Source organism: Oncorhynchus kisutch, linkage group LG22 (genome assembly GCF_002021735.2).
Source record: "Oncorhynchus kisutch isolate 150728-3 linkage group LG22, Okis_V2, whole genome shotgun sequence".
In the NCBI taxonomy this organism is placed as follows: domain Eukaryota; kingdom Metazoa; phylum Chordata; class Actinopteri; order Salmoniformes; family Salmonidae; genus Oncorhynchus; species Oncorhynchus kisutch.
Window position 1 is genome coordinate 24,041,019 of NC_034195.2, and position 25,628 is coordinate 24,066,646.

The 25,628-nt window shown below is 41.9% G+C and overlaps 1 protein-coding gene across 4 annotated transcripts; it reads right to left on the reverse strand.

The window, feature by feature from the left end:
• Positions 1 to 2,540: 2,540 nt before the first annotated feature.
• On the reverse strand, positions 2,541 to 23,634 carry il34 (interleukin 34). 4 transcript variants are annotated; one of them, XM_020456684.2, is made up of 7 exons: positions 23,036 to 23,634; positions 16,430 to 16,565; positions 13,115 to 13,218; positions 12,865 to 12,942; positions 5,695 to 5,877; positions 5,437 to 5,599; positions 2,541 to 3,043 (listed from the first exon to the last, which is right to left on the reverse strand). In XM_020456684.2, exons 2-7 carry the CDS (start codon positions 16,467 to 16,469, stop codon positions 2,997 to 2,999), a joined length of 615 nt encoding a protein of 204 aa, XP_020312273.1. In that variant the 5' UTR covers positions 16,470 to 16,565; positions 23,036 to 23,634; the 3' UTR covers positions 2,541 to 2,996. The 4 variants fall into 4 exon arrangements, with proteins under 4 accessions (XP_020312273.1, XP_020312274.1, XP_031657812.1 ...); XM_020456685.2 differs by having other exon boundaries at positions 23,157 to 23,383; XM_031801952.1 differs by having other exon boundaries at positions 23,153 to 23,383.
• Between the last annotated feature and the right edge of the window lie 1,994 nt (positions 23,635 to 25,628).

Sequence of the window (25,628 nt, forward strand, 5' to 3'; positions counted from 1 at the left end):
GTCCAGGGGACAGTCATGTAATTTGTAACTGATGAAATATCTATATTTTAGAATTAGTTCCTCATCTCTGATTCTCCGCTGGGTCCGCAATATCAAGTGCACCGATAGGCTATTTAGTGTGTTCTCAATAAAATGATCCATAGCCTATAGGCTACAAAGTAAAGTTATATTTCTAAGATATCTGCTGGATGGTGTAAATAAAACTAGGCTGCATTACACACTGCAATGGATATTCCAATCCTGATCTACTACTATAATAGATTTATCAGAGTTAATGATTCAAGTAATTTACAGTATTTTTTGTTTTGTTTTTGTATTTATTATGGATCCCCATTAGCTGCTGCCATGGCACGATACGTATGGTATCGTGTGTGTGTACAGTATGCATGTGTCTGTGCCTATGTTTGTGTTGCTTCACAGTCCCTGCTGTTCCATAAGGTGTTTTTTTCATCTGCTCTTTTCAATCTAATTTTACTGCTTGCATCAGTTACTTGATGTGGAATAAAGTTCCATGTAGTCAAGGCTCTATGTAGTACTGTGCTCCTCACATAGTCTGTTCTGGACTTGGGGACTGTGAAGAGACCTCTTGTGGCATGTCTTGTGGAGTATGCATGGGTGTCTGAGCTGTGTGCCAGTAGCTTAGACAGACAGCTCGGTACATTCAACATGTCAATACCGCTCATAAATATAAGTATTGATGAAGTCAATCTCTCCTCCAGTTTGAGCCAGGAGAGATTGACATGCATATTATTAATATTAGCTTTCTGTGTACATCCAAGGGCCAGCTGTGCTGCCCTGTTCTGAGCCAATTGCAATTTTCCTAAGTCCCTCTTTGTGGCACCTGACCACAAGACTGAACAGTAGTCCAGGTGGACAAAACTAGAGCCTGTAGGACCTGCCTTGTTGATAGTGCTGTTAAGAAGGTAGAGCAACGTTTTATTATGGACAGACTTCTCCCCATTTTAGCTACTGTTGTATCAATATGTCTTGACCATGACAGTTCACAATCCAGGCTTACTCCAAGCAGTTTAGTCACCTCAACTTGCTCAATTCATTTGATTACATTTTTTCACTTTAATGTTATTTTATGTTTCTTCAGATAGGACATAACTCCACGTATATTTATGTATTTTTATTGTATTGTAATTAGAAATGTAATAAAACATTTATTATAATAATGAATAAATAATTAATAATTATTTGAATGCTCCAAGAGCGAAACGTTCTGAATTTACGAACACCCAGAGCGCCCTCAAGTGTGAATTTACGAACACGGTTTGTCTTCAGGGTCTGTCCCTACATGGCCATATATCCACGTTCCAGCACTTGTTTATGGAAGACAGACGGACCACTTGTGCTAATTAGCTATCTAACATGCTCCAATCACCTGTGTATAACGGAATAAAGCCGCCAGAAACTTGTTGTCACTGAAAAATACTGTCGGCTGCTACTGTGATAAAGCTGGTTAAACAGTGTACAGTACGTGTGTATTTTGCATTTGTGAAATTATTTTGACGTGATAATAAAACGGCTTTAATGATTCTTGAACCATATCGAAATTACGAATCAATTCAGTATTTGGCTGCCAGAGCCAGTCGACCTCTGAAAATATCAAGATCCTTGGACCATTAAGAATAAAATATATAGTTTACCTTTATTTAACTAGGCAAGTCAGTTAAGAACACATTTTGATTTACAATGACGGCCTACCAAAAGGCCTCCTGCTGGGACGGGGGCTGGGATTAAAAATAAAAAATTTAATAAAAATATCAAAACACACATCACGACAAGAGAGACACCACAACACTACATAGAGACCTAAGACAACATAACAGCAACACATGAAAACACAGCATTGTAGCAGCACAAATCATGGTACAAAGACAACAGCACAATGGGCAAGGTAGAGAAAATATACCAAACGAAGCAGCCACAACTGTCAGTAAACTGTCCATGATTTGAATCTTTGAATGAAGAGATGGAGATGAAACGGTCCAGTTAGTGTTTTTTTTTGCAGCTTGTTCCAGTCGCTAGCTGCAGTGAACTAAGGATTCTAAACGGTAGACACCTTAAAGGACTAGTTCGCTATTTTACAACTTGATGTTAGATATTTCCTCACAAAGTAGTCTATGGGTCAGGAAAAACGAATCCATGCTTCAGTTTTATTTAAACAGCCATTAGAAAACTACAGCCAACTTTAGCCACCGCTAAAGGAGGCTCGCTCGGCTGGTGCTAGCACATGCGCTTATCAAATACACTACTGGAACACCGATTAAGGTGTTTACATGTCCTAATAATTTGAAAGATTGCTCAGAAAACCAGCCGTTTTATGTTGTTCCATTTTGACCTCAAACCGATTAAGATAAACCGAGTAAGATGACAAACAAGTGACATGATTATTGCGTAATCTGTCTACTGCCATAATCAATTTAATATCCAATTATTAGTGTGCAAGTAAACAATCTCTTGTTTACATAAACATCTCATGTAATCTGACCACAAGCAATCATACTGCAGAAATGAACTCTTTGAACCTGGAATAGATTTTCACAAATAATATCTTTATTTCAGCATTGATGTGCATAATGCCAAACAAATGAGTGACTGGAATTCACTGACTATGCCTGCAAGTCAGCAAAACACCTTAAAGCAATTTATAAAAAACAGAACCGAGAAAAAACCTTTTTAAACAAACACATGTACTACAATATTTATAAAGACAAACAGTCAGAGATGAGAGTAGCTGGCTATGTTTGTGTTCTTACTTTTATAGGCAACAGTTGCTAATACCCATGTCAGCCATAAGTGTTCCCTGATTGCAAAAAAATATAAAATAATAAAAATAGAAACGCTATATCGCGCTCTGCTTGAGCATAGTCACCTGCCCTATACCATACAACTGTCTAAACACATCCAATCAAAACACAGAACATAAACATCAGTAGACAATATATTATAAATATACATATGAAAACAATATAGCGCCTTTCTCAGGTTTACTGTAGTCTCTTTCTGCCCTTCCGCCAGTGAGGTAAGCCACAATCTGAGGGAAGAAAATAGTGTAAGTGACAGATGAATCATTATAAAATCATACCAACTGTTTCTAATAATCAATGACACTATATTAAACTTTTTTTGGTCTGCTTTGAACCTCCTAGCCATGAAGTAAGCCCTTAACCTATTCACTATATTTTGTGTTGCTATGTTATATGTTTTTTCTTCGTGGTTTTTATATTCATTATTTATGTTCCTCACACGAGTGCTTTATACTCCTTCCTGCCTTATATTTTCATATGGAAACTCTTCAATTGAATTGTTCACAGATATGCTATAGCCGCAAAACATCCACTGATCTCTCTGTAAAATAGGGAAAATATCAACCTTAAGAGGTGCTGATGCTATTAACCTGTGAAATTAATGGTGCATGATACAGACATGATAACAGGCCCTAATATAACATGTCTACGGCTCTATGTTGTGTCAGTATGATGCACATAAAGACAAAGAAAACAGTAAGAGGACTGGCAAGATGTGTGGAAAGCAGCCAACACCGCATCTCTTCCCCTTTAAGATTGTGTTGAAATCAGTCAGTATGTTCTCTTTCCCACGGTCTGACATGACTTCTTTACATTAACTCAAAGTACCATTCTGGGTTAAACTTTGTTTGACCAATCTAACCAGGCAACACATAGCTATGTTTTACCTATATAGGATGTGTAAATAAATAATAAATAGTCTAACAGGAGATATTGACAGGCATGTCCAAGTCCTTTTATAGCACAGACCTAAATGGGTATGACCTGGGCATGCACAACCATCTCTTTTCAAACAGTGTTGAATAAGAACATAGTTTCTACAGACACTGAAGAGACACAATGAACACAACAAGCCCTTATACAGTATGCCAAACCAGTTGAGTAGGTTTGTGTTGATGGGGAAAACGCCAACTTTTGGTATTTAGCAGTCAGACAACTACGCCTTATTTACTTTGAAGAACTACTAAAATAGTGATTTTGTCAGACTGCATAGGCAGAGGCTCTATAGAGATGAGATGATGACTTGGAATGAAATAATAAAGTTATCAAATAAAACAAATATACACAACAACTTAAATATTTTCTTAAAGTAATATACTAATGGTCAATATTTTCTTAAAGTAATATACTAATGGTCAATATTTTCTTAAAGTTATATACTAATGGTCAATCACTACCATCATGGGACTTTCATTGATTGTTTTATTCTGTCCAAAAGTATGTGGTCACCTGCTCATCGAACATCTTATTCCAAAATAATGAGCATTAATATGGTGTTAGATGAGGTTGAGGTCAGGGCTCTGTGCAGGCCAGTCAAGTTTATCCACACCGATGTCAACAAACCATTTTTGTATGGATCTCCGCTTGTTCATGGGGGTATTGTCATGCTGAAACAGGAAAGGGCCTTGCCCAAACTGTTGTCACAAAGTTGGAAGCACAGAATCGTCTAGAATATCGTCTGCTGTAGCATGAAGATTTCCCTTCACTGGAACTAAGGGGCCTAGCTCGAACCATGAAAAATAGCCCCACACCCTTATTCCTCCACCAAACTTTATAGTTGGCACTATGCATTTGGGAAGGTAGCTTTCTCCTGACATCCACCAAACCCAGATTTGTCTGTCAGACTGCCAGATGGTGAAGCATCACTCCAGAGAACGTGTTTCCACTGCGCTAGAGTCCAATGGCGGCGAGCTTTACACCACCCCAACTGATGCTTGGCATTGCGCATGGTGATCCCAGGCTTGTGTGGATGCACGGCCATGGAAACCCATTTCATGAAGCTCCCAACAAACAGTTATTGTGCTGACGTTGCATCAAGAGGCAGTTTGAAACTCAGTAGTGAGTGTTGCAACCGAGAACAGACGATTTTTACAAACGACGCGCTTCAGCACTCGGCAGTCCCTTTCTGTGAGCTTGTGTGGCTTACCAGTTCACAGCTGAGCCGTTGTTGGTCCTAGACGTTCCCACTTCACAATAACAGCACTTACAGTTGACCGGGCAGCTCTAGCAGGACAGACATTTGACTAACTAACTGGAAAGGTGGCATCCTATGACAGTGCCACGTTGCTCTTCAGTAAGGCCATTCTACTGCCAATGTTTGTCTACGGAGATTTCATGGCTGTGTGCTCAATTTTATACACCTGTCAGCAACAGCTATGCTGAAAAAGCCAAATCCACAAATTTGAAGGGGTGTCCACATACTTTTGTATATATAGTGTATCATCTGACTTCTGTCACACTTTAAGAAGTAGTTAAGACTCATGTTACAAGAGGAGGAATGAATAAACTGCATGTCTGGAAAAGTACTATCTTGATGGACAGTGGGTAATTTAATTAGAGAGGGCAGAGTTCAGAGGTAATGGAAGAGAGGAAGTACAGTAAGGGAATGAAGTGCACTCACAGTCTTGCTCTCTGTCTTCACTGGAAAAGCAGTCTTTGAAGAGACAGTGCATTGTCCGATAGCAGTTATCCAACAGAGATTTGGGGGTCACGAACCTCCAGCCTTTTGAGTCAATCTCCTTAACCCTTTTGTAGATCTCCTCTATTCGCTCTGGTGGCTCTCTCTGAGAGATAAATATACATGGCCATTATGAGATACGTTTGTTCAAACAGAGATGGGGAGAACAGTGATGGTGACACTATGGCCGGTCTTACACACCTCATCAATCTGTGGTGGGAACACCTGCTGGACCTTCCTGAAGAGATCCTCCAGGTCGGTGGTGTACTTGTAGGAGGGGTGTCTCACTGGCAAGACCCTCAGAATCCTCTTCAACACCTCCTGGTTGACCAACAGCCACACATCCTGCAGGTCCCCGTCTTCCAGATCCTCCACCCTCGCCCTCTGGAGGGACAAAGAGAAGAGAAAGAAGTGTGGTAGATAGGAAGAGATAGTGATGTTTTATTTCACCTTTATCAGGGAGCCATACTGATCCCAAGGTCTATTTTAGAGATGAGCCCTGAAATAAATACATTCCAGAAAATACAAACTGCAAGCAGAAAGAAAAACAGGATCAAACAAACAAACACATTCATCATTAATAAAGTCCTCAATCAGCTTTCTGAATTTCCATAGAGGCACCAAAACATCACATTTAAGAATTTGTAAAGATTGTTCCACAAATAAGGTTTAAGAAAACTAAAAGCTGATTTACCTAACTCAGTAAAAACCAAAGGAACTTCCAGAGTTAACTATACCTGAGACTGGGTGTGGTAAGTCATATGTCTAAAGTTTAGTAAAGATATTAGGAACAGCGGGACTTTTTGTAATATGGCTTTATAAATGAAAACATAGCAATGTATCAACCTACGTGACATCAAAGAAGGCCAACCAACTTTCTGGTAGAGAATGCTGTGATGAGTACTGACATTGTCACCTGTAATAAAGCTCAGTGTGCTATGAGAAACTGCATCTAACGACTTTAATGAAGTGGCAGGTCCGTTCATTTAGATGATGTCGCCATAGTCTAGGACCAATAAGATCGTTGTCTGAACAGTCGGCTTTCTACTATTTAGCGAGAGGCAGGATCTATTCTATAGAAGAAGCCCATTTTTATTCTCAGATTCTTAACTCATCAATATGCTTTTTAAAAGACATATTGTCATCTATCCAGATGCCCAGATATTTGTAAGCAGGGACACGATAAATATGGACACCATCCAAAGTACATATGCTTAAACAAGACGTATTTTTATGCGCTCTAGAGGACAACATATACTTAGTTTTATCTGCATTCATTACTAATTTCAGGTCAATAAAGTTTTTCTGTAATACAATGAAGGCAGACTTGTAGTTCAGACAGAGCCTGATCAACCGTGGGGGCAATAGCATACGCAACAGTATTATTGGCATACAAGTGCAGGTAAAACCTTTTTATTTTTTTTATTTTTTACAGCAAGTCGATATTGTATGTAACAGTAAAAAGTACAGGATCCAAAATCAATCGCTGTAGGACACCTTTTGTAATATCCAGGAGACATGATTTAACACCATCAGTAGATACACATTGAGTTCTATCTGTCAAGTCATTTTTAAACCAGTTCTAGGCCAATTGAGGAAAGCCTCTGAATTAGCAGTGAGTGATCAACAGTATCAAAAGCCTTTGACAGGTCAATGAAGAGGGCAGCACAATGGTGCCTTTTATCCATACAGGTAAGCACATAATTTATAACTATGGATGCAGCAGACATAGTGCTATGACCTGGTCTAAAACCTGACTGATGTTCATTTAGAATACGTTTTCAAAAGTAAGATCTTAGCTGAGAATTAATCAAGGATTCTAAATATTTTAGCTAGATCAAGAAAGTTTAGAAATAGGTCAATAATTATTTAGGTCACAAGGGTCACCACCTTTGTGAAGGGTTAGTACATGGGCCGCCTTCCAAACCAGTACCAGATATAATTGTTAGATAAATCATATGGGTTAATGATTCAGCAATCAGGGGGGCAGCTATCAGATTGTTACATCAATCTTAAGCAAGGCATCTAGAGCATCGCTGATAATAAATTGTTGTAATTAAAACAAAGATTCACTAGAAGTTGACGGGATAACTGTCGAGTCAGCTAGAGTCTGGCAGAGGGAAGAGCAGTCGATTGTCTGACCAGGGTCAATTAAACCACCATTTGTCTCAAATAAAAAGCCTACCGAGATAAAATGATGATTAAAAGCATCACATGAGAATTAAATAAATCAATGAGGAGTTAACAGGGTTTTTCACATTTAGCCGTGTGGTTTTGAGATCAGTTGTGTCAGATTAAAATCAATGCACATACTCTTAAATTGACCTGAGGCTGGGGATAGCCAATTCAGACTCAAATCCCCTAAAATGACCAACTCCGAGGACATAAAAGGTGTTAAACACTCAGATATAGCACCAATAGCATCCGCCATGGCAGCGGTGGGGGGGAAGGACACATCTACAACCAGGAGCAAAAATGTCTTGGAAACAGAAATATTTAAAGATTGGGACGCCATTAAATGTAATTTTACATATATGGCAAACCCCCCACCCCTTTTTTGTAACCTGTCACATCTAAATACATTATAATAATTTACTTCAATGTCTTTATCAGAGACAGAACCCTTTAACCATGTTTCCGAGAGAACCAGAACACGAGTACTGTACCCAAATTTAAATTGTATCCATTTGATCATTATTATTTTTATTTTACCCCCCTTTTTCTCCACAAATTCTATCTTGTCTCATCGCTGCAACTCCCCAACGGGCTCGGGAGGTGAAGATCAGCTTCATGCGTCCTCTGAAACATGACCCGCCAAACCATGCTTCTTAACACCTGCCCGCTTAACCAGGAAGCCAGCCGGACCAATGTGTCGGAGGAAACACCGTTCAACTGATGACCGAGGTCAGCCTGCAGGCACCCAAACCAGCCACAAGGAGTCGCTAGAGCGTGATGAGCCAAGTAAAGCCCCCCCGGCCAAATCCTCCCCTAAGCCAGATGACGTTGGGCCAATTGTATGTCGCCGTGTGGCACTCCCGATCACAACCAGTTGGGATACAGCCTGGGATCGAACCCAAGTCTGTGAGCTGAATACCCTCTTTGACTTTAAGTCTTGCAGGGGGTTTGGGCAAATGCACAATAAGAAAATGGACACAGGACTGAGTGACGCAGCTGTGTAATGCACTGGATCGCAGTGCTAAAAGCGTCACTCAGCCCTGTGTCCATTTTCTTATCGTGCATTTGCCCAAACCCCCTGCGAGACTTAAAGTCAAAGAGGGTATTCAGCTCATTCCCATAAGAGCTAACAGACATAGGGTCATCTACAGCTATTTGTCAACTCCGCCAAAGGAGTTCAGCTGCTGCAGGGAACCGGAGTGGCTGCCAATGCTCCATTCTGGGTGTGCACAGGAGGCCTTGGTGTGGCTCCTGTTGCAAGGTTGGAGCTGCCATGGGGGGCAGTAGTGTCCAAGGCCAGTCCTGGAGATGGGAGTAGGGAGGGTAACCAAAACTAGCCTGAGAGGGAGGTTGTGGGGGTGCGAAGCTTCAAACTCTCTACATATGAGGGCTGATGATGTGAATGAAAACTCTTCTGGAGCAAGGTAGATATTACGATCTTCGCAAGGGGGAAGATGGTGGAGGCCCTCTCTATCACTCCCTTTAGTGATGTGGCCACCCTCTCCTGTTGGGTACGCAGGTCATGATGATATGGCTGGGGAAGCCAAGCTGGGCCACAGTCAAGAGCGCCATAGCTCTCTCTGATGTGGGGCGCCATAACTTTGCTACCTTTTTATTTGGGAAAAGTGTATTCTCTAATATAAACTTTCCATTGGAGTCCATCATTAATATAATGTCTGTGGAGGATGGCAGGAGTGATGTGAGTAACTACAGGGATGAGACGGGTGGAGGGGGTCAGCTGGGCTGGTGCATTGGTTGGTTATGTTGGTTGCTTGGTTGGTGGGTTATGATTCAGCTGTTGCCTTGGTCCTGAGTTTTTGTGTAACTCTTTGTAGAGTGGATTGTTGTGGCTGAGAAATTCCTGCCTTAGCTCATGTAGCTCCTTCTGCAGGTTCTGCATGTGGCTAGTGCTGACTGTGCTGGACAGTTCCTCTCTAAGTCTGCACACTTCCATCCTGAGAGCCTGGTTGTCCTCCTCAACATTGTTCAATGCACACTGCAGCTCACGGATCTCATCCGTATGCCGAAGCACCAGGCTGATCTCCTCCTCTATAAGATAGTGGTTCTTTCTGACATTTTAAGTTAATTGTTGGTCTTGTGGAGAGCTGTGTGCCAAGCATTAGGATCATCCATGTAGAGCAGGAGGTCTCCTTTTATTTCCTTGCTCGCTTTTAGGATGAAGTCTGCCCTCAGAGTCTCATAGCAATGTATTTTTCCTGACTCACTTGTAACATTTTTAGGATAGCCCCAGTCGGTATTCATATAATAAGAAATTCCCCTCTCGACCACGGCCACAAATTCTATTGACCCCCAACAACGTTGTCGTTGGTTTTTTGTTATTCAGAAATAACAAAACATGCCGAAAAGCTGCTGTGTTGTTCAATGTACATGTAACCAGGTCAAGAATATCCACCTACGTATCGCAATGCTCCCACATAGGATAATAGAGCCTGCGAGAAGAGCCCTGTGGCTTCAGGCTATGTCTTGGGAGAGTGGGAAATAGGCTACATGTAGCTAGGTTTGTGGAAAACATTTAATCCCAGGTAAGACATTTAACTTGTTTAGTACAGTTCGTTTGTAACTCCACTCACTACTTATAGCTGTATAGTCCGTTTGTTTGTGTTGTTGGTCGGTAGCCAGCTTGCATTCACTCACTCACTCAAGTGGCTGCTAGCATAGTCATGAAAAGAAGCATGAGGGAATCCCTACAATATGTTTTTCTAAGTAGTGAGAACGCTAGGGAGCAGCCAATGTTGGATGTTGTACTTTTCTTAAATGTAGAATTGTAAATGACAAAAACAAGCAAGAAAATTGCATTTGAAAAAGTTCAAGTTTTTGCTGTGAGTCAATATGGTAACCACATGTTGTTTTCCCCACAGGCAGGATTGCGACATTCTATCTAATACCATCTGGGTCTATACATGATGGCCATAGAAATAAGAATAAATAGAATGGGCGTCCCCATTCAAGTCAATGATGGCATAATGGGTGGACTGGCGGCCATTGCGAGTGTACCCAAAGCAGGAAGTACAGGCAGGAAGTAAAAGCAGGAAATGTACCCATCAATTTGTTGAATCAACTTAAATTACATTACAAAAAATACATTCCATTGCATGAGCCACATCAGTTAGCATCATTTGAATGAACATTCTACATTACCATGGAAATTATTACGTCATAATACAAGGAAGCTATTGCGAGTGTACCCATGTACCCATACCAGTCAAATTGCCAGGGTAAGAGGTTCCAAGCCCGTTCTATTCATTCTTATTTCTATGGTGATGGCACAGTTTCTGAAACAATGCTTAGAGAATGCAGCCATTTTAATCTCCATGGTGACCTCTTTATACAATGCACTCTGCTCTAGAATGATGTGCATGTGCCTCTTGATTAAAGCACTTATTATTAAATGATGCACCTGTAGATCGTTTCACTAATTGTGTGTAAAGTTGTCATCAAGGAAACGGGTGGCTACTTTGAAGAATCTAAAATCTAATATATATTTTGATTTGTTTAACACGTTTTGGTTACTACATGATTCCATGTGTTATTTCATAATTTTGATGTCTTCACTATTACTATACAATGTGGAAAATAGTCAAAATAAAGACAAACCCTTGAATGAGTAGGTGTGTCCAAACCTTTGACTGGTACTGTATAACAAAATAATGTAACAAAAAATATATATTTAAGGAGGAGCTCTTAAGTGCTACTGCTCATAGTCCCAGTTGGTACTGTATTAGATAGAACCAATGATTTATATATACACTAGATGACTGATAGGGAGTGCTGTGTTGAAGACACCGTGCCTCCATCTTGACACTCCCTCACCATTGTACAAAATATTTTAGAAGCTATAGAAATGCATTTATTAATGTATACATTCGTTTTTGCACACTTTTAAATTATATTATGTGAGCTAAAACATAAAATATTTTCCTTCAAGTTAAATGTTTTTAGAAGACTAATGTCACTGTCCCCACTACAACAAAAACATTGTTAAATACATGTCATTTTGTCCTTGATTCAAATACTGTAGAATTCCTTTCATTCCCATGGAGGACTGCTCCTACTGGGGAGTGCTAATATTGCAGTCAGGTGACTTCAAAGCCTCTCAATGGCCAATACATAGCATCAGCAATCCAGGGTGTATACAAAGACAGTACTGGATGATGATATGCTGAAACTGCTTCTCTAATAGAAATCCCTGATCACACTTGTAGGCTAGCTAAAAGGCGCTGCATGGTCAATCTGACATCTGCATTGGCCGTGTAGTATTTACAGTGATATGGCCTCTGCAGAAGTCAGGGCATTCATATTTCTTGCACTTGATGGAGCAGCACAGAACTGAATTTGTCAAGGAAGTGAGTTTGTGTTTATACAGAACCTCCCACGGCCAACTACTGTCAACCAATAATTTCAATGCGGAGCTATACAGAGGCATCAGCATTGTTACAACATTTGGGGGGTGCACGGCGATGCGGTAGAGAGCTCAATTTGGCCTCTGCATGCCTCCGGAGGCTCCGAAATTGCGTCACCCCCTCCATAAGGAGCCTCCCACCAAATGTACAGATGAAGCATAAATTGGCTTTTAGCTAGCTAAGCTCATGTGTAGAAACACGTCATCGGGTCTAACGGTGGTCTCACATGTTCAACTACTTAAGACATAGGCTCAATTCTAGGTTGTGTCTTTACATTTTGAGAAAATCAAGAACTTAGGGGACTTCTCAAACCCTGGCCTGGTCTGTTTGGTCTGTTTGACAAGCGTTCCCGGGAATTCTCACGATTTTGCGTCTCTATGTTTAGAAACTCTGTGGTTTATGTACATCATTGGATAGAGCGCCTGCCCGTGGGGAAAACAGGGTGTGGTTACCTAGATTACCCCTTTTCTGTATGACAAAAAAATCAAGGACAAAGTTGGCTCTTTTACAAGGGGTGTGAAAGGGAAAATGTTTTTGTTTTCCCCAATTTGTGTGTGTGGTCGAGGAGAATTCCCTATTATTACGTGAATATCGACTTGGACTATGGAATTGGTTGCTAGGTGACTGATGTAGTGATAAGAGTAAAGATAAAGGAGGGAGAATAAGGAAGGAATGTAGACGAAGGGTGAGTGAGTGGGTGGTGTGACAAGTAGATTTTTTCCATGATTTAAGTTAGATCAGTGGTAATGATAAGAAAACAAAGGGAGGGACTCACCAGCCTGCTGATATTGCTGAGTTTGAAGACCTCCTCATAGTGAACTCTGATGGTGTAATTAATGGGTAAATTGTGTTTCTGTTAAAAAGACAGGAAAAATGTTGGTGTCAGATTGTGTTTGTAGAAAAATACCACCTTTAATGTAATCTCCACATATATCAACTGTCAAGACTACTGTGTGTGATCCACTAATTTCATTAATATTCCAAACATGTTGTAACTGTCTCGATATATCCTGTCCCCTTCTTACCATGTTACGTCTTCTGCCTATGAGTTTGTTTTCCAATGTCTTCAAAGACGTGCACTGGGCAGTTCTGGGCGTCATCAAAACAAGAGGTAGTACACATATCAAACCTACAGGGGGCACAACATACATATGATATCATATAACATGTCACTCACTGACGCAGTTAAATATTCTAAAACAGCGTCGTAGCAGTATTGAAGTGGTATAATTGTGGTGAGAACTGAGCAAAGATGTTGAGACTGTCACAGTGCAAAGCCAGACCATAGCTCCTAGCTAGACCTTTGTGGTTGCTTTGCTAAAATGAATTATGCTGAACCATGACCTCTTCTTTCCATCAGACTCATCATCTCACTGAGAATCCACCAATCTAAGAGAAAGCCCCAGCTGAGCCAGATTACAATACTGATTAAACACAACAATAATCTCCTCTAAAACGCTTTCACCTTAATCTGCATGTGGTCAAGTGCAGGAGACATCCAATACATTCATGGTCAGTGGTACATTTTTGCTATTATGTTTGAAAACAGTATTTTGGTCCTGTGGTCCAAACGCAGACTGAGACAGTAGTACCTATTTTGACAAAAGGGTATTTTTTCTCAGGAGTAACTAACTCTGACTAGCACAGTTTCATAGCAGTGGGGGCAGAGTGAGTGGTGGCATGCAGTCCAAAGCCAGTCTGTTGTGGACCACTGTGTGGTTAGATCCTGTGGCCGAGGGCTTAGATGTAGATGATTGTATAGTGACTCCGAGTCAGCAAAATCCCCAAGACCTCACAGCACTCTTCACAAAGACCTAGGAATGTACCTCACTGCACTCAATCTACAGTCAGGGGCTGAAACATCAGATACCTCACTTACCCTGCCCCCCCCCTCTTGCCTTCAATACACGTTACCCTGCCCCCCTCTCTTGCCTTCAATACACGTTACCCTGCCCCCCTCTCTTGCCTTCAATACACGTTACCCTGCCCCCCTCTCTTGCCTTCAATACACGTTACCCTGCCCCCCTCTCTTGCCTTCAATACACGTTACCCTGCCCCCCTCTCTTGCCTTCAATACACGTTACCCTGCCCCCCTCTCTTGCCTTCAATACACGTTACCCTGCCCCCCTCTCTTGCCTTCAATACACGTTACCCTGCCCCCCTCTCTTGCCTTCAATACACGTTACCCTGCCCCCCTCTCTTGCCTTCAATACACGTTACCCTGCCCCCCCTCTCTTGCCTTCAATACACGTTACCCTGCCCCCCCCTCTCTTGCCTTCAATACACGTTACCCTGCCCCCCCCCTCTCTTGCCTTCAATACACGTTACCCTGCCCCCCCCTCTCTTGCCTTCAATACACGTTACCCTGCCCCCCCCTCTCTTGCCTTCAATACACGTTACCCTGCGCCCCCCTCTCTTGCCTTCACTACACGTTACCCTGCCCCCCTCTCTTGCCTTCAATACACGTTACCCTGCCCCCCTCTCTTGCCTTCAATACACGTTACCCTGCCCCCCTCTCTTGCCTTCAATACACGTTACCCTGCCCCCCTCTCTTGCCTTCAATACACGTTACCCTGCCCCCCTCTCTTGCCTTCAATACACGTTACCCTGCCCCCCCTCTCTTGCCTTCAATACACGTTACCCTGCCCCCCTCTCTTGCCTTCAATACACGTTACCCTGCGCCCCCCTCTCTTGCCTTCACTACACGTTACCCTGCCCCCCTCTCTTGCCTTCAATACACGTTACCCTGCCCCCCTCTCTTGCCTTCAATACACGTTACCCTGCCCCCCTCTCTTGCCTTCAATACACGTTACCCTGCCCCCCTCTCTTGCCTTCAATACACGTTACCCTGCCCCCCTCTCTTGCCTTCAATACACGTTACCCTGCCCCCCTCTCTTGCCTTCAATACACGTTACCCTGCCCCCCTCTCTTGCCTTCAATACACGTTACCCTGCCCCCCCTCTCTTGCCTTCAATACACGTTACCCTGCCCCCCCCTCTCTTGCCTTCAATACACGTTACCCTGCCCCCCCCCTCTCTTGCCTTCAATACACGTTACCCTGCCCCCCCCCCTCTCTTGCCTTCAATACACGTTACCCTGCCCCCCCCTCTCTTGCCTTCAATACACGTTACCCTGCCCCCCCCCTCTCTTGCCTTCAATACACGTTACCCTGCCCCCCCCTCTCTTGCCTTCAATACACGTTACCCTGCCCCCCCCTCTCTTGCCTTCAATACACGTTACCCTGCCCCCCCCTCTCTTGCCTTCAATACACGTTACCCTGCTCCCCTCTCTTGCCTTCAATACACGTTACCCTGCCCCCCTCTCTTGCCTTCAATACACGTTACCCTGCCCCCCTCTCTTGCCTTCAATACACGTTACCCTGCCCCCCTCTCTTGCCTTCAATACACGTTACCCTGCCCCCCTCTCTTGCCTTCAATACACGTTACCCTGCCCCCCCCTCTCTTGCCTTCAATACACGTTCTTCCTCTCATTTGTTAGTCAAGTGTGTATTTCTTTCTCTCTGTTACAGGACGTGGTTAGATACATCGGTTTAACAGCTTTTTTGGAACAGAAACCAGACCTACGCAATACTTTTTTTTGTTATCTCTCTTTCAATCTGAGATAGGAATTGATCAGACCTATGATGTCTTCTACTGTCAATCTCCTATACACTTTCTAGCTTGAGCTCTCTGAAATATACATTGTTTGTCTATGATGAGTCATGGTTACAGTTCTTCAGTTTAAGGGGGGGGGGGGCATTGATCTCTTTTACGAAAACACTTTAGGGGTTTCTCCATAGCAGAACAAACTTTGTGTAAACTGTGATGAAGGTCTATTGTCTGAAACATTTGTGGTCCATTAAACCCTTTGTAGAATATACAAGAATGTCAGTGTGATTAATTTTCTTTTACTAACATATGGTATGCAAACCAGGGTGCCCAATGGGAAAAGGTATGCATCATTTGATTTAAAGACTCTCCAAAGACAACTGGGGCTCAGTTGCTGGTACTATAAACTCCCAACGGTCTCTACTGACAGATGTATTTCCTCACACTATTAAGGGCCTCTTAGCGCTCAGTAGGTGTATAAGTGGCTGAAGTGATGGGGCCTCACCCAGCCCATTGCAACACAAACAAAAATGATTAAAGAAACCAGGAATAACATCCATAATCTACCGGTACACATAATCTCAGTTCTGATCCCACACCACTACATCCCCACAATATGTCAAATCTCTAGCGTTTGGCCTGACACGTAGTTCCCAGGGCACTTGCTGTAGGTTAGAGTGACATCCGCAAGCCCTCCAATTCTTCACACAAGCACCACAGGACTTCTCTTACCCAATAGAGCTCCCAGGAGCCAGGCTGTTGACTGGACCATACTCCAATTTATGCCCGTTTAAACACGCTGGAGGCCTCCGACTCAGATCACACACTTTTCCAGAGCACCACAAGGTCCTTCTCGCTCCTTGTTAGCCTGTAACAGCAACACAGACAGGCATTTTTAACAGTTCAACATTGACTGTCTTCACTGGTTTCAATCAGATTTGTTCTGAATAGCTATAAACACCACAAAACCCTTGTCAGGTTGAAAGAACAGGAAATAATCAATGTACAGTATACGTTGACATTTGATGACAGACGTATGTGTACATCTCCGGCCACCAACCACTTAATGTCAAAAGGAGAAGTTTGAATTTTGAAACGCTGTATTGCCAAAACCGGTGCATAGACAAAGCTGCGGGAAGATGTTTGGGGGTGGGGGCAAAACTTTTTTTTTTGCCAGCGCTACAGACGGCTATATCGTGGACACCCCTTCAAATTAGTGGATTTGGCTATTTCAGCCACACCCATTAGTGAAAGGTGTATAAAATTGAGCGCACAGCCACACAATCTCCATAGACAAACATTTGCAGAAGAATGGCCTTAATGAAGACCTCAGTGACTTTCAACGTGGCACCGTGCTGCCACCTTTCCATCAAGTCAGTTCATCAAATTTCTGCCCTGCTAGAGCTGCCCCGGTCAACTGTAAGTGCTGTTATTGTGAAGTAGAAATGTCTAGGAGCAACAACGGCTCAGTCGTTGCCGCACAAGCTCACAGAACGAGACCGTCGAGTGCTGAAGAGCGTAAATATCGTCTGTCCTCAGTTGCAACACTCACTACTGACTTCCAAACTGCTTCTGGAAGCAACGTCAGCACAATAACTGTTCGTCGGGAGCTTCATGAAATGGCTTTCCATGGCTGATCAGCCGCACACAAGCCTAAGATCACCAAGCGTCGGCGGGAGTGGTGTGAAGCTTGCCTCCACTGGACTCTAGAGCAATGGAAACATGTTCTCTGGAGTGATGAATCACGCTTCACCATCTGGCAGTCCGACAGCGAATCTGGGTTTGGCGGATGTCAGTAGAACGCTACCTGCTCGACTGCATAGTGCCAACTGTGAAGTTTGGTGGAGGAGGAATAATGTTCTGGGGCTGTATTTCATGGTTCGGTTTAGGCCTCTTTAGTTCCAGTGAAGGGTAATCTTCATGCTACAGCAGACAATGACATCCTTGACGATTCTGTGTTTCCAACTTTGTGGCAACAGTTTGGGGAAGGCCCTTTCCTGTTTCAGTGTGACAATGCCCCCCGTGCACAAAGTGAGGTCCATACAGAAATGGTTTGTCGAGATCGGTGTGGAAGAATGGGACTGGGCTGCACAGAGCCCTGACCTCAACCCCATCGAACACCTTTGGGATGAATTGGAACGCCGACTGTGAGCCAGGCCTAATCTCCCAACATCAGTGACTGACCTCACCAATGTTCTTGTGGCTGAATGGAAGCAAGTCCCCACAGCAATGTTCCAACACCTAGTGGAAAGCCTTCCCAGAAGAGTGGATGCTATTATAGCAGCAAAGGGGGGGGAACAACTCAATTTTAATGCCCATGATTTTGGAATTAAATGTTCCACGAGCAGGTGTCCACATACATTTGGTCATGTAGTGTATATACAGTCGTGGCCAAAAGTTTTGAAAATGACACAAATATAAATTTTCACAAAGTTTGCTGTTTCCGTGTCTTTAGATATTTTTGTCAGATGTTACTATGGAATACTGAAGTATAATTACAAGCATTTCATAAGTGTCAAAGGCTTTTATTGACAATTACATGAAGTTGATGCAAAGAGTTAATATTTCCAGTGTTGACCCTTCTTTTTCAAGACCTCTGAAATCCACCCTGGCATGCTGTCAATTAACTTCTGGGCCACATCCTGACTGATGGCAGCCCATTCTTGCATAATCAATGCTTGTCAGAATATGTGGGTTTTTGTTTGTCCACCCACCTCTTGAGGATTGACCACAAGTTCTCAATGGGATTAAGGTCTGGGGAGTTTCCTGGCCATGGACCCAAAATATCTATGTTTTGTTCCCCGAGCCACTTAGTTATCACTTTTGCCTTGTGGCAAGGTGCTCCATCATGCTGGAAAAGGCATTGTTCATCACCAAACTGTTCCTGGATGGTTGGGAGAAGTTGCTCTCGGAGGATGTGTTGGAACCATTCTTTATTCATGGCTGTGTTCTTAGAAAAAATTGTGAGTGAACCCACTCCCTTGGCTGAGAAGCAACCCCACACATGAATGGTCTCAGGATGCTTTAATGTTGGCATGACACAGGACTGATGGTAGCGCTCACCTTGTCTTCTCCAGACAAGCTTTTTTCCGGATGCCCCAAACAATCGAAAAGGCAATTCATCAGAGAAAATGACTTTACCCCAGTCCTCAGCAGTCCAATCCCTGTACCTTTTGCAGAATATCAGTCTGTCCCTGATGTTTTTCCTGGAGATAAGTGGCTTCTTTGCTTCCCTTCTTGACACCAGGCCATCTTCCAAAAGTATTCGCCTCACTGTGCATGCAGATGCACTCACACCTGCCTGCTGCCATTCCTGAGCAAGCTCTGTACTAGTGGTGCCCCGATCCCGCAGCTGAATCAACTTTAGGAGACGGTCCTGGCACTTGCTGGACTTTCTTGAAGCCTTCTTCACAAGAATTGAACCGCTCTCCTTGAAGTTCCTGAGGATCCGATAAATGGTTGATTTAGGTGCAATCTTACTGGCAGTAATATCCTTTCCTGTGAAGCCCTTTTTGTGCAAAGTAATGATGACGGCGCGTGTTTCCTTGCAGGCAACCATGGTTGACAGAGGAAGAACAATGATTTCAAGCACCACCCTCCTTTTGAAGCTTCCAAACAGCATGACATAGTGATCTCCAGCCTTGTCCTCGTCAACACTCACACCTGTGTTAACGAGAGAATCACTGACATTATGTCAGCTGGTCCTTTTGTGGCAGGACTGAAATGCAGTGGAAATGTTTTTGGGGATTCAGTTCATTTCCATGGCAAAGAGGGACTTTGCAATTAATTGCAATTCATCTGATCACTCTTCATAACATTCTGGAGTATATGCAAATTGCCGTCATACAAACTGAGGCAGCTGTGAAAATTTATATTTGTGTCATTCTCAAAACTTTTGGCCACGACTGTATGTATAAATATGAATATATATACAGTATATATATATATATATACAGTATATACAGTATATATATATATATATATATATATATATATACACACACACGCACTGAACAAAAATATAAATGCAACATGTAATGAGTTGGTCCCATGTTTCATGAGCTGAAATAAAAGATGCCATGCGCACAAAAATACTATTTCTCTCAAATTTTGGCATTAACTTGTTTACATCCCTGTTAAATGAGCATTTTTCATTTGCCAACATAATCCATCCACCTGACAGGTGTGGCATTTCTAGAACAACATGATCATTACACAGGTGCCACACAAGGCCACTCTAAAATGTGCAGTTTTGTCACACAACACAATGCCACAGATGTCTCAAGTTTTAAGGGAGTGTGCAATTGGCATACTGACTGTGGGAATGTCCACCAGAGCTGTTGGCAGAGAAATTAATGTTAATTTCTCTACCATAAGCTTCCCCAAAAGTTGTTTTACAGAATTTGGCAGTAAGTCCAACCATGTAACCATGCCAGCCTAGGACCTCCACATCCGGCTTCATCATCTGCGGGATCATCTGAGACCAGCCACCCAGACAGCTGATGAAACTGAGGAGTATTTCTCTCTAACAAATCCCTTATGTGGGAAAAAAACTCATTCTGATTGGCTGGGCCTGGCTCCCCAATGGGTGGGCCTTTGCCCTACCAGGCCCCCCCATGGCTTCGCCCCTGCCCATTCATGTAAAATCCATAGATTAGGGCCTAATTAATGTATTTCAATTGACTGATTTCCTTATATTAACTAACTCAGTAAAATCATTGACATTTTTATTAAATTTTTTTTTAGTACCCGTCAAAGGTTTGGACACACCTACACTTTCAAGGGTTTTTCTTTATGTTTACTATTTTCTACATTGTAGAATAATAGTAAAGACATCAAAACTATGAAATGACATATGGAATTATGTAGTAACCAAAAAACTGTCAAACAAATCAAAATATATTTAACATTTTAGATTCTTCACAGCCACCCTTTGCCTTGATGTCAGCTTTGCACACTCTTGGCATTCTCTCAAACATCTTCATGAGGTAGTCATCTGGAAAGCGTTTCAATTTTAACAGGCGGGCTTTGTTAAAAGTTCATTTGTGGAATTTCTGTCCTTCTTAATGCATTGAGCCAATCAGTTGTGTTGTAGAGGTGGTATACAGAAGAGCTCTATTTTGTAAAAGACCAAGTCCATATTATGGCAAGAACAGCTCAAATAAGCAAAGAGAAACAACAGTCCATTATGACTGACATGAAAGTCAGTCAATATGGAAGATTTCAAGAACTTTGAAAGTTTCTTCAAGTGCAGTCGCAAAAACCATCAAGCACTATGATGAAACTGGCTCTCATGAGGACCGCCACAGGAAAGGAAGACCCAGAGTTACCTCTGCTGCAGAGGATAAGTTCATTATAGTTAGCAGCCTCAGAAATTGCAGCCCAAATAAATTCTTCAGAGTTCAAGTTGGACCGCAGAGTGAAGGAAATGCAGCCAACAAGTGCTCAGCATATGTGGGAACTCCTTCAAGACTGCTGGAAAAGCATTCCAGGTGAAACTGGATGAGAGAATGCCAAGAGTGTACAAAGCTGTCATCAAAACAAAGGGTGGCTATTTGAAGAATCTCAAATATAAAATATATTTTGATTTGTTTAACACTTTTTGGGTTACTACATGATTCCATATGTGTTATTTCGTCGTTTTGATGTGTTCATTATTCTAGAATGTAGAAAATAGTAAAAATAAAGAAAAATCCTTGAATGAGAAGGTGTCCAAACTTTTGATTGATACTGTATATATACAGTTGAAGTCGGAAGTTTACATACACCTTTGCCAAATACATTTAAACTCTGTTTTTCACAATTCCTGACATTTAATGCTAGTAAAAATTCCCTGTCTTAGGTCAGTTAGGATCACTAATTTATTTTAAGAATGTGAAATGTCAGAATAATAGTAGAGAGAATGATTTATTTCAGCTTGTATTTCTTTCATCACATTCCCAGTGGAGCAGAAGTTTACATACACTCAATTAGTATTTGGTAGCATTGCCTATAAATTGTTTAACTTGGGTCAAACGTTTCAGGTAGCCTTCCACAAGCTTCCCACAATAAGTTGGGTGAATTTTGGCCCATTCCTCCTGACAGAGCTGGTGTAACTGAGTCAGGTTTGTAGGCCTCCTTGCTCGAACACGCTTATTCAGTTCTGCTCACACATTTTCTATAGGATTGAGGTCAGGGCTTAGTGATGGCCACTCCAATATCTTGACTTTGTTGTCCTTAAGCCATTTTGCCACAACTTTGGTAGTATGCTTGGGGTGAATGTTCATTTGGAAGACCCATTTGCGACCAAGATTTAACTTCCTGACTGATGTCTTGAGATGTTGCTTCAATATATCCACATATTTTTCCTTCCTCATGAAGCCATCTATTTTGTGATCATTTGGTCCAATTGACCTAGTGGTTAGAGCGTTGGACTCGTAACCGGAAGGTTGCAAGTTCAAACCCCCGAGCTGACAAGGTACAAATCTGCCGTTCTGCCCCTGAACAGGCCCACTGTTCCTAGGCCGTCATTGAAAATAAGAATTTGTTCTTAACTGACTTGCCTGGTTAAATATTTTTTAGCCTATAGGAAGCTATCTAAAGCCATGACATCATTTTCTGGAATTTTCCAAGCTGTTTAAAGGCACAGTCAACTTAGTGTATGTAAACTTCTGACCCACTGGAATTGTGATACAGTGAATTATAAGTGAAATAATCTGTTTGTAAACAATTGTTGGAAAAATTACTTTTGTCAAGCACAAAGCAGATGTCCTCACCAACTTGCTAAAACTACAGTTTGTTAAAAGTAAATTTGAGTGGTTGAAAAACTAGTTTTAATGACTCCACTTCACATGTGAATCCAAAATACCTTTGAATTCAGGAATTCTCACATTTGGAGGCATGACAAATGTGAATGAATGATGTGATCATTCATTCACGTGAATTTCCATGATCAGTTCCCAAAAAAATACAGAAACTTATGACAAAATTGACAAGAACATTAAATCACACATCACAGCTGTAACTTGGAGAAAAGTAAAGGACAGTGCCCCCCAAACATAACTGACATATATCACATGTATGGACATATGTTATATGACAATTATATGACAATAAAATGCATAGCAAATAGAGTAGGCATAGCCAACACTGGCAAATAGCATGTCTATATAGCCTATGGATCCCAAGGGTCTTCATTATTTAACCATATAGCCTACAATATCAAAACAGCACCTTCGGCACCAGCGTCCATATTAAATAATAGCATGTCTTATAAGGCCATATAACTAAAGTTGGCTAAGCGCAGCAATAACATCCAATATTTGCTCAAGACGTTACAAATATCACTTCCATATTCACCTGCACAATCCCAGCAGTAACTCCACAGAAACTCGCAACTATCAACACTCCGTTATCTTCAGAATGACCATCAGCAGCAGCGACCAAAAGCACACATGGTTCACACAAACGACTTACTTACAAGGCTGGGAAACCACGCGTGCGTGACTGGTCAGTGATATTGAAACAATGTCATCTTTAATAGATGACCTGCGCGCAGCAACACCCAGAGTAAAACCCCCGTTTTAGGCGAGCGCGAATTTGGGAAAATCCCTGAAGCCTCACTTTCTTTGGGCCCAGAACTCCAAAACGAGAGAATATTGATCAATTGCGCAATGTCCATATGGTCGTCTCCAGCTCCACCTTGCAGGCGCAAATTGTCAGGTTTTACTTTCACTTTCCATGCACTGCGCCATAACTCTCTCAAATAATAATCTCATCCCCGACTAGACTGCCCTAAATATTACATTCTAATTCAGTATCCTAATACAAATTCAAAATTATAGAATTCAAATACAATTTGTTGGCACAGATATCGCACCATACTCCACATTCAGCTCCTTAGACTTAAAACTTACTCCATGTGCTCAACAGCCACGCGGCCATTTATTCACAATCACACAATTTCATGACATTAACATCACCTATCTTCTAGGGCACAGAGTTCATTGTGAACAAATAGACTGACTGCTCGAGTGACCAACATATGCCTACTCAGGACAGCTAGGGTACCAAACTGTCCCACCACAAACGCCCACGTGGATCATCATGGATTTATTTGTGCTTTATCCTGCGGTACTGAGGTGCAGCATGAATGAGACTGGAAAATAATACTGCAATGGCTACAGGATTTGTTAATGGTTTTGGTAAAATTTCTGAAGCTGAAATGGGGCTGCTCGAGTTTGAGAAAATTACAATATTATGGAGGACATTCATTTGCCAGCTGACCCAAGTGGTTAACTTATCATCATCCATTAGTCAGCTGTAAAATCAAAGTCCAGGTCGGATTAGAACTGCCTAAACCTAATTACACTAGAAGGGGTAGCCAACAGTCAAAGTGGAATCCTCTCCCCTGTTTCCTTCCCTTCAGATGCTGTACGTGAAAAAAGTTTACTGGTGAAAGCAAACACCTCTGATACAATATTGTTTATTTCTATGTTTCAAAATCAGGATCATTGCAGAGGAAGCTCCTTTACACCTGGGGTTCTCAAACGTTTTTGGGGCCGGGGACCCCTTTTGTGATAGTAAATTCATCAGGGACCCCCTCAATCAGGAAAAACTCCAGTGAGATTTATTTAAAAAATAGCATACAAGAAGTTCTACTATGACTTTGACAGTGCATGGCCGAACTAAACAAATCTCAGGCCCTGGGAAGGCCCATCTCTTGGCATCTGAGAGAACATTTAGCAGTTTTCAAGCAATTTTCCTGCAATTCTACACATTTTGTCATGGGGCAGAGATGTTTTATTGTTGTCGCTTTAAATACTGCCTTGCCTGCATCTAACTGATCTAGGGTGTAATCATAAGTCCAACACTTGTAAACGAGAGCTTCTATTGGACAAATCCAGGTATGTTTATCCCCATTTTGTTCCATTTGCTTCTGTTTAATAATAGTATTATACCTACTAAACTTATTCCATTGATCCCTCGGCCAAAATCTGTTTAATCAGTTAGTAATATTAATTTAAAAAATATATGTTTTAGATCTGGCTCCGGACTAGCTGCTGTACCTCATCCACAGACCCCACTTTAAGAACCCCAACTGTGGGCCATCTAGATGAACTGTCATTTCAGATTTCAGGCTGGTCTAGAGCCAGATAGACACTGGAGACATTTTGAGAAGGGGCATTCCATGTGCAGTGCAGACCCCAAAATCTCAAACCAAACCTCAATCATAACAACACCATCTGCTAGTCCAGACAGAGTGACATCAGGGGGGAAATCCCAGAAGATGGAGACCAATGACTCTCCAATGAAAGGAATATACATCCTCAGCATTCTTACTCAAACAAGGGGCGGGGTGAATGACCCCGGTGCTCAATATTTTAGTCTGCTAACATGTTAATTCCTGCTTGCAGTTACAACACCAAGACGTTTGCATAAAACAGATGCAGTGAAGAGGTCAATGGAATTTACTGAAGTTACTTTAGAAAACTATTTCATTGAAGTAAATAAATGTCAGACAGATTACTAAGTAGACATTTATATGTAAATATGCATGCAATTTGAAAATAGGTCTTCAATTGAGACATTATCTCTGGCCAGCAGAAAGGATGTTTCACCATCATTTTGAGAAGCTACATTAACATGGCAACTGGTTAAGTCTAGAGTCAAACTGTGGTGAATGACAAACACATTCCAAAGAATAAGCACCTCTTCAAGCCATAATAACAAACATACACTGGGGTGCAACACTGATCACACAAATATGCACAAACAACCTCACTGAAAGATACCACACTTAGTTTACAAACATCTCTCTGCACTATGTCTAACTACCTATATTCCCAGCAATCACACCAACCTCAAGAATGGCACAACACCAACCTCGAGAATGGCACAATGGTATTATGTTCTGCTGTTGAATGACACGTTGAAAAGAGGCAGTGACTCA